Source organism: Heptranchias perlo, chromosome 25 (genome assembly GCF_035084215.1).
Source record: "Heptranchias perlo isolate sHepPer1 chromosome 25, sHepPer1.hap1, whole genome shotgun sequence".
In the NCBI taxonomy this organism is placed as follows: Eukaryota; Metazoa; Chordata; class Chondrichthyes; order Hexanchiformes; family Hexanchidae; genus Heptranchias; species Heptranchias perlo.
In genome coordinates, this window is record NC_090349.1 from 36,148,993 (window position 1) to 36,159,341 (window position 10,349).

The 10,349-nt window shown below is 40.0% G+C and overlaps 1 protein-coding gene across 3 annotated transcripts in view; it reads left to right on the top strand.

The window, feature by feature from the left end:
* The window catches only part of dao.2 (D-amino-acid oxidase, tandem duplicate 2), a 35,162-nt gene extending 25,363 nt beyond the window's left edge, over positions 1–9,799 (top strand). For all 3 annotated transcript variants that reach the window (XM_068006013.1, XM_068006014.1, XM_068006016.1), the window contains exons 4-11: positions 871–947; positions 1,871–1,936; positions 2,377–2,431; positions 3,106–3,207; positions 4,463–4,545; positions 5,573–5,690; positions 5,813–5,911; positions 8,408–9,799. In XM_068006013.1, the coding sequence (XP_067862114.1) occupies positions 871–947; positions 1,871–1,936; positions 2,377–2,431; positions 3,106–3,207; positions 4,463–4,545; positions 5,573–5,690; positions 5,813–5,911; positions 8,408–8,539 (732 nt within the window). In that variant the 3' untranslated portion in view covers positions 8,540–9,799. The remainder of the gene's footprint in view (positions 1–870; positions 948–1,870; positions 1,937–2,376; positions 2,432–3,105; positions 3,208–4,462; positions 4,546–5,572; positions 5,691–5,812; positions 5,912–8,407) is intronic.
* The last annotated feature ends 550 nt before the right edge of the window (positions 9,800–10,349 follow it).

The window sequence follows — 10,349 nt, forward strand, 5'->3', positions numbered from 1 at the left end:
TCATGTCACCAATCACATTTGACTCTGAAAATTGTTAAAAACAAAAGAAAATCTCCCAAATGAAAAGATATGTGCTTAGAAATTACCATTGGTGTTAATAGTGCATCAACACTTAATGAGTTCATATGACGTTCCTCTGTCCACCAATTTAACTCTGGCATTAAGCAGTTTATTTTCAATGGGCTAATATCTTTGCTAAAGGAGTGAACAGAGGAATTTAATGTGAACACATTAAGCATTCATCCACTAATATTGCCATCAGTAATTTCTAGGGTTTGATGTCTGCAAATTGAGCCCACTGACCAACATTGAGAAGAGATTTCTGAGCAGGTTATATCCTGATAGCTGAAAACTCCCTAATATTGCAACACTGTCAATAGTTCAAGCTATATACGTACTCAGATTAGGTTAAATATTCTTCAGAAGCTGGTGACATTTTTCAGAATTGTGATACTGATTTCTAAAAATGTTATTTTCTTATCCAGCACATTGATACTTTCTGATAGGTGTGGCACTACCACAGTCCACAACATGCTGATCATTTCTAACTGAGGATTTATTTTGAATTACTGGGCAAAACTTTGTACAGCAAACTGATTACATTCCTCCTAGTATCATTTTATGTCAAATAACGCAATACCAATGGACTTATCCCAACGACATACTAATCTCAGAGAGGCAGGTAAACAGCAAGATAGACAAATAGGATATTTTCTTGTTTATCAACACTCATATAGTGTTTGCCTGTGTGTAACTGAGATTAAAGCAGCCAAAATCAAGGAAACAAAAATATATATTGTATGCTTTTGATCTTTCAGGACCTGAGTAAAATGTATCTAACAACATTTTTTTGCTCATTCTTCCTCATAGGACCCATCCTGGAAAGATGCTGTTTTGGAATTTAGACACTTGACAGAAAGGGAACTCAAACTGTTTCCTGGATTCAGGTATTTATTTATCCTAAAGGCTCTGAACCATCCTAAAAAGACTTCACCGTCAGTGACATCGCCTAGGGCTCTGTTCCTGGAATGCAGAAATTCAGTGCAGAGCTAAACCATCACTAGTTAAACCATGGTTATTGGTGTACACTTGAGGTTAATGGGAAATCTTTCTGAGTACAACTGCTCAGCAAGGAAAGTTCAAACTGTTGCACTGATTTGAAAAAAATGCCCCTAGTTAATTTTCTTACGGCTATGATTATCAGTGATCCTGAAAATCCTGCAGGACCACTCCGTCAATGCAAGTGCAGAAGAGCCCGCCCCTGCTGATAGCACTAGATCTCATCCCAATTCATACAGACTGAGGTCTTTATCAAAGCTGGGTTGGGCCACTGGCGTGTACAAGGGCTGTAAGGTGGAGCGGGTCACAGCTACTCCGCCTGAGGTCCCATTACGTCCAGTCAGGCTGAAGACAAAAGTGATTATTTTTGATGACTTGGGCTCCAAAAGGAGGCATGTATTCTGACAGACAAGGTCCCCACCGGGATCAATTACCTTATTCAAGTAACGGTTTGGGGTATTCCAAAGGGAGTTCCACTGAGGCCTTTTAAGGGCTAAAGGGCGAAATTTCAGGAGAACACAAAAATTCCCCCCAACACACCCCTTTAACATGCAGGGTTGAGCGGAAGATTAGTATTTCAATCCAAGCACATGAGAAAACAAACTGTTAATGACAGTAAAGGGGGAAGATTTTCTCTGTGTCCTATGTGTAATGAAATTGCAAACTCATTCATAAATAATGGGGTTTACAGTTTAGTTAGACCTAGCACACAGAGCAAATCTTCCCCACCATTGGTTTTTGGTGTGACCCATCAACCATTACAACAACAAGCTGATCAGTTTATCTCCCATGGATGTTGTCTGTTTTGCAGCTATGGTTGGTTTAACACTGCAATAATGTTGGAGGGAAAGAGCTACTTACCGTGGTTGATGGAGAGGTAAGTTGTGATGATTTTTATTCATGCCGTTTCTGCTCAGATTTGGCCAACCTCCAATGGTTGGCCAAGGATCTCAATCCCTACAAGAGCTACAATAAATGCAATAAAATAAAATGAAGCCTTCATCTAAGGTTTGAGGGGGTTGAAAATTTGTCTGGGCCCATTTCTGAGCCCGGAATTGGTACTATGCAGACCCAAGGTTGGTCAGAAATTTATTGCGCGGGCCGCCGGTGACCATGTCTCCACAGCGTTTTTCCATTTGAGTTACAGCTTGGCAGCATTGCCATGATGAAGAAAAGGTGAGAGGATTACTTTTAATAGCGTTAGTAGAAAGTTTATTCCTCTTTCATAAATGTTAGCAAGACACATAGAAACGTCATTCTAAATGAGAACATGGATTTCAGCAACAAACTTCACAGACATCTTTCATTTCATTTAAGGTTAAAAGAACACGGAGTCCAGTTTGTTCAAAAGAAAATTACTTCCTTCCAAGAGGTAACCTTGATCTGATATGTAATTAATTCTCAGATAATCCCAGAGTTTTTTTTCCTGGTCTCCTTACCTAAGGAAGGATATACTTGCCTTAGAGGCGGTGCAACGAAGGTTCACTGATTGATTCCTGGGATGAGAGAGTTGTCCTCTGAGAAATTAAGTAGAATGGGCCTATACTCTCTGGAGTTCAGAAGAATGAGAGGTGATCTCATTGAAACATATAAGATTCTGAGAGGGCTTGACAGGGTAGATGCTGAGAGACTGTTTCCCCTGGCTGGAGAGTCTAGAACTAGGGGGCATAGTCTCAGGATAAGGGGTCGGCCATTTAGGACTGAGATGAGGAGAAATTTCTTCACTCAGAGGGTTGTGAATCTTTGGAATTCTCTACCCCCAGAGGGCTGTGGATGCTCATTTGTTGAGTTTATTCAAGACTGAGATCGATAGATTTTTGGACTCTAAGGGAATCAAAGGATATGGAGATCGGGCGGGAAAGTGGAGTTGAGGTCAAAGATGAGTCATGATCTTATTGAATGGCGGAGCAGGCTCGAGGGGCTGTATGGCCTACTGCTCCTATTTCTTATGTTCTTATAATGTTGTCTTGTTTGTCTGCGTGTCTGTTTTTATATGTGTAGGCGTGTTCTTACATGCTGTTTGTTTCATGCGTGTATCCATGTTAGTTATCTCCAGCCTTTGATGTGATAGTGAATTGTACAGGCATACGAGCTCAAGAGCTGCAGCCAGACCCAGAGCTGAATCCCGCTCGAGGGCAGATCATAAAGGTGAGTGAGTTTACTTGGTATCTTCAAACCACTAGGGCATCAGGGGAGAGAGGAATTATTATTTTTCTCTTCCTATTTCATGAATTGTTCTCAACAGATGCCAAGAGGGTGGCAGGAGCCAACACTAGGCATTTCTTGATGTGGCTCTGAACCAGCTGTTACGAGTTAAGCATCAGATGCTGGAGTTCCAGTGTACTGCCCTGTTGTGTCTATCCCCCCTCTCTCGCATCATAGACTACACGGGGTTGCTGTAAATGGGTTAGAGATGAGTGGTGAAGACGAAAGTAAAATAAAATAAATTCCACAGCACAACAAAGAAGCCACAAAGCATTGTGCTTATTTTCTGCTTAATTGCAGTTACTAGCTCAGGTTGTAGTGAAGGTGATTACACTAATATGTATATTGGTTTTATAGTACAAGTGGATATTTACTTTACCTGGTTCTTGAAGTAAAAAACTATTTCTTGTTATCACTTCTCGCTCCATCACCATCTTTCCCTTCATGATAGTTTTTCAATCCCATTTCATGCGTAGATTGGACCCTTCAGCATTTTGCCTGTTCTTCCTGGAGGTAATTAACTGGCACATTCAGTCACTTGTGACAATCTTTTATCCTCTGAATATAATTTATAATGCTAGTAGGGTAAGCTACATCACTGTTCAGTGTATGTAGCATAACATAAAACGGGAGGGGTACCTTTTATTCAATCCCCCGTTGTTATATCACAAAAAAATGTTTCTAAAAATATTGAGTAATCTAAAACAAAAGCTTCAATTTACTTCCAACGGTGACCCATCAGGTCAGATCTCCTTGCTGATCGGCTGCTTCATAATATCACCAGCAGAAAGTATCTCAGAGTGCCTCTACTGAAAGCAGTGGGAGTGACAACTTTGGACTGACCTGAGAGCCAAACTGATGCTGGGAAACCATGCTATCAAATGAGTCTGTAAAGTACTTCCTTTAGACTTCCCTTTGCCATTAAGTTATTTGGATCCATCCACAATAATTAGATTCATTAGGATTTTTAGTCCACTGAAATAAAACCTTCGCTACCATTTTAAGACTTAGATCAGAAATTGTGAACCTTAATATTAGATTACTATTTCCATATAGTAGTAATTTGGCAAATAATTTACCCAAGTCCTAATATTGCTCCCAATGTCTCTGGAATTCAGACATACAATAGTTTTGACTTGTTTCAAGTTACTTAATATTGCAATTGTTTAATCTCTCACCCATTTAAAATTTTTATCAGGTTTATGCACCATGGCTAAAGCACTTCATTCTGTCACACAATATGAATTCTGGGAATTACTGCATGCCGTATATTATACCAGGGTAAGAGCAATCAAAGCACTTAAAGGATTGAAAGCTGCAAATTTAACTGTGGTGAAGATTGATGGGAGAAGTGTTTGGCTGAATGGAGAAAATAAATAAATGCTACATTTATCCTTGAATCTATCCACTTCTCTGGAACTTTGTTCCTTTCCTCTTTCTGTCAGGCTGCATTATCTTTGACTTTGATCCCCTGCATCTCCCTCCTTCTCCTCTCAGCTCTGCTGCTTTTCTTGTGTGCTGTTTATTCTATGTTTTTCCGTACGTCAGTTGAATAAATGGTAAAAATGGGCTGTGACTGAAAGATTTATAAACTGATTATTATTTTCTCATATTTATAAATATGCTAATCCAGAAACAATATTGTCACAGAATACTGTATAACAAAGTTATGTCCTTTCCCCCCCCCCGCCCCTGTTTGAGGATGAGACACTTTTGTTTGGTCTCCCCACCCCTGCACTGATGCTGGTGGGTGTGCAATATGAACCTGATGGCTAGGAGATGTGAAAAAACTCACTTAAGCCAAGATCACTCTCCCTTTACTTTTTCTTTCTCTCCCTGTGGAGAAGCATCAGTTCGCTGTGTCGTACCTTCCCATGCAGCATGGCTGGGGTATTCAATGAGCCAAGGATCTTGGTGCAACCCAGGCCCCGCAACATTGGTGTGGTTAGACTCAGGATTGTATTTGTGGTCCCTCACATAATGAACTTTCTATCAGCTAATCTGTGGCGACAGGGATTAGAGTGAGGGTTGCCAATCAGAACTAAAATATTTCCTCCCCCGCCCCCTCAGAGGACAGTGCAAATGGAAGGGTGAATTGACAAAGGATGGTCTAATACACTTGCTGCGTAATAAATAAAAGGGTTCCCAGCCCAAAAGGAAAAGAAGTGAGAATACAGATTGCTTCAGCAGTACATGCTATAACACCATTACTGGTTGAGAAGTAAGTTTAGTATCTGGGGCAAAGGTTGTGTGCCACCTTCAATCTGAAAACTGCATTGCAATCAGAATTGTTATTGTCTTATTTCAGGAGCAAGTTAGTAACCTTGGGAGGGATCTTCCAGTTTGGGAATTGGAGTGAGGAGAATGATCCCAAAGACCACAACTCAGTGTGGGAGGGTTGCTGCAAACTTGTACCTAGTCTAAAGGTTGGTTCTCAGAATTTAATTCCATTATATGGGAAATTAGAATTTCCTTGGGGGGAAGAAAACATGGAAGCCATCTGTACGATTGATTTCTGTTCATTCATTAACAAATTAACTTCTTGTAGAATGCCAGGATAGTCGAAGACTGGACTGGACTTCGACCTGTTCGTGACCAGATCCGTTTAGAAAGACAGACCTTTGATGCAGGAGCAGCGAAATTTGAGGTACGACACCAAAGCAGAAATAATAAATTTTTAAAAGGGGGAGGAAAAATGAAGTAAACTTAAAATAAGGCATGAAATTGTGTAATTTTTCCCTTCAGTGGCACCATGAAGTTTCACTCTACTATAATCACTCAGGAATATTTTTCCTTAACTTGCTTAATTACAACTGATGGGACATGCACCAGATTGTCAAACTGTCGTATCCACATTCAAAGAATATATTAAATCCATTGATAATTGTTTCTAAACTATTCATTCTAAGTTGTATTTAGCTTATCAGTCTTTCTGTGCTATTGAAGAAAGAACTTTCATTTTATAGCGCCTTTCATGTCCTCAGGATGTCCCAGAACAATTCACAGCTAATTAATTGCTTTTGAAGAGTAGTTTTGTATGCAAACATGGCAGTCAATTTGTATACAGCAAGGTTTCACAAACAGCAATGAGATAACTAACTAGTTAATCTGTTTTAGATGGTGTTGGTCGAGGATAAATGTTGGCCAAAGCACCTGCTTTCTTCGAATAGTGTCATGGGATCTTTTATGTCCACCTGAATAGGCAGGCAAGCCTTTGGTCTAACACGTTATCTGCAAGACAGCATCTCCAACAATGTAGCACTCCCTCAGTACTGCACTGAGGTGGCAGCCGACATTATGTGCTCAAATCCTGCAGTGGGGCTTGAGCCCGCAACCTTCTGACTCAGATGCGAGAGTGGTACCACTGAGCCAAGCTGACCGTTCTACTGAGAAATGTGACACATCCATTGATTCCATCAAGCTAACTTAAAACTTTATCTAACGATTACGAGTGGGCAACGCTCCATTCTTATGATGGCAAAGGAGAGTGGAGTTTTGTCATGCCACTGCAGGTAGACTATTGGACTGCTCTCAGATTGGCCCTGACCAGCACTCTTAAAGCTTACAATATGAGATTAAGGAAGACTCAGATACACTTTTATAACAGCCAGGAGCCTGCAGATATTCAAGTGAATTTGCTTCCCTTTCATAGTGAAAAGTACTTATGGAGGTTGAGTTCCAGCAAATACTGAATTTTAAAAATCATTCTGCAGTTTTTCTGATTGGAATACAGTCGGTATTCCCACAATGAAAAAGGCATGCTCACTGACCTGGTGCATATATCAGTCAATAAAGCCTGTTAGCTTTTGTCTGTGTGAGACCCACAAGCAGGCTGCTGACAAATAAGAACATTTGTAATTTCTTCGAACAAGTAGGACAAAGATAAAACAGTATTTTTGAAGAAGCTATGGGGGAAGGGGCACGTTATATTGACACAATGTTTTCTTTCCATGGTACGGTTCACTTTTAAGAAAGCTGCCTTTAATGTGATGTTTTTGAAAAGTAAATCACATGATAGGGTCATTTCAGCAATGGTCACTAAGTGATAAAGTGTAATATCACCATCTGCTGGCAGAACAGTGTTATGCATGAAAGAAACCTTGTGAGAATCTCTCCAAAATATAACGAAATGGGGTCTAGATTTGACATTGTTGCACCTGTTTTATTGCCCTAAAATAGGCAAAACAATAACCAATTTAGCAGTGCAAAGGCTAGTGCTTGATCTGCATGGGAGTTCGGGCCACTGCTAAATTGGTTAGGGCCTCTTTTTAGTCGGTCCTGGCGGCTGCCTGAAATTAGAGCAGCCTCACTTCAATATTGAAATGAGGCTCCTGCGCTCATTTTAGACACGGACTCCTAAATTTGTTTGTCCCAGTCGGAGCTTGTGATGCGAAAAAGGTCTTAAAACTTCCAAAATGTTGTTTTTTGTGGAGTCGCAAGGAGCAGGACCACTCCTCCTGGCTCTAGAAAACAACTGCAGATCACTAACTGCCTGCCCTAGAGCTCTTCCGATCGCCCTCCCCTTCCCGGACCTACCTCTGGACTTCAGCGCGGTTCAAAATTCTTAAGGCCCCAACAGGCGATCTGTGTCGGGCTGCCTGATTGGTGCCTGCAGCCTCTTGAGTTATTTTGATGAGGTCTGAAGAGCAATTTCCTTTGGCGGCGCACCACCAAAATATCGCCCGGTTTATGCCCCTGCGACTTGGCACTTTTGTGACTAGGTTTTTTCCCAATTGAGGAACACAGGGAAATATAGCAGTGTGCACTTCTTTTTAAAAAAAAAGATAGGTGATTAAGTTGTATTTCCACTATCTTCTGTTTTTATGAAGTGCACACTGCTATATTTCCCAATGTTCCTCTGTAAGGAAAAACCAAGTCACAAAAGTACCAAGTGGGCCCATTATCACCTGAAAAGAGAAAACACAAGTTAACCTTTTGAATGGAGACCCTTCATCAGAACCTGTCTTCTTATATGCTGATGGACCTGCTGTGCACTTTCTGTTTTTATCAAATTTCCAGGGTGTATTTTACTTATTTCCCTTTGGTACATTTTTCATGATGTTCTACCACATCATGTTTTGATATGATGCAAAGAGATGGCAGAATCCTCCCCAAGTTTAATCACTGTCTTTTTATCTTGTAGGTGATTCACAACTATGGTCACGGAGGTTACGGCCTGACCATCCACTGGGGCTGTGCCATGGAGGCATCAAACATCTTTGGCAAGATCCTTCAAGAGAAAAAACCCAGCTGGAAATCACCATCCCGGCTGTAGTTATTCAAATCCACACTTGCCATTCTGCCTTACTGTGACTTCTGCTTCTTCAAATAATGATCTGATATGTGGCCTCAAAATCCATTGAAATTTTGTACCTGCTGCATTCAGTTGTCATTGGCAGGTGGTGGATCTATTACATTCTCCAAAATTCCCAAACTACCCTCCCTCCATGCCCTCCAAGCTTCTCCCCTGTTAGTCTGTAGCTAAGTGTCTTTGTTCCACATGGTACCTCCCCAGATACTCCTCCGCTAACACTGGGAACTCGTAAGTGGGGAATTAGTGTGTCACCCAATCTACGGCACAATGCATTGGTACAAATTTGTACTTAGGTGATTTTTGTGTCTTTGTAATCTGTATTTTAGATCAGTTCATGTCTTCTAAACTGGGCTATGATGGGTGGGCAACACTGCTCTTGCCATCCAGGCTGCCCGGGTGACCCAGATTGTCCTCGTCTGTCCCGGTAAATTGTCCTGAAAACAGTGTCAGGAAAGATCAGTGTCCTAATTTTAAATCATGTTAATCAATTTCTTTGAGCAAATTGAAATTTTTTTTAAAATCTAGAATCTGAATTTCATCAAATGCTACAGTACTTTTTGTGTTAAATTTGTGCTATTGTGAATTGTATCTTCGCTGACTGAGTGGTTTTCATAGTATCCAGTCATTCAATTAGATACGATCAGGTAGCATTAACAGTGTTTTTAGTGAGACCTATAATGGAGTAAAATAATCCATCCACAGTCAATAATGACTTTAATATCTAAACTACCTTGGATGAATTTAGTAACCAAGTACAAATAGCAAGGCAAATACAGATTTTAAAATTCCTGCTCTCAAAAATCCATTAACATAAACATAAATCAAAAAATAGTATATTCATACTGCCTTTTTTTGAATTATCACTATCATAATTGTATCAAATTTCAAGAGCAGAATATCATGACATCAGAATATAAAAAGGTGAAAAAGGCCAGTTGGCCCATTGAAGCCACTGCTATAACGTCATTACGTTAGCAACAAGGAATGAACTATCATGACAATTATTTGGTAATAGTGCATAATCTGTTATAAGATCATTGATTCTGCAATGCAGAATGGTCTATTATAGTATTGTTCTTAGCAACAAGGAATGTTGTGTTATGACATCGTTGGCTTAGTGACAAGGAATAGTTAATTTTAACAATTCAACAAGCCTTCCTATGGAATTTTTTTAATTCACTGTAAATGAGCTCAATAAAACTTAATGAATTACAAAAAGAATCTTTATTTAATAAAATTATGATCTTTTTATATTTAAATGCAAACATTGATATCATTAAGTACATTTGTCCTGCTAATTTGAAGTAGCTTATTTACATCAATCAGAAAAAAACTGCCTACTTTTGACAGGCTTTCATGCAAACACTGCATATATTTTGTAAACGGTAAAATGCTCCAGTGTCACTGCTTGGAGAACAAGTAAAATACATTCGAACACAAGACGGTAGTTACCTGATATACACAAGCATCTGTAGGTGCACGTTGAATATCAAAGCACAGTATTCATTTATTAACACGTTGTGCAGGTCCACGTTTGAACTCACATTGAACATGTTCTTACAGTTCGGAATAAAAAGAGCTCTCAGGAAGCCCAGATAATTCAGGACTGGCATTCACAAACACAATTTGAAACAAGCCAACACTGATACCCGCACCACGGACAGAGTGAACACAGAGAGCCCAAATCCTCCCTGATAATTCCATGGAGTCTCCATGGGGTTTGGAAATCAATTCTGCCATGTCCTGCTTATAAACAAACACAAACGAAATC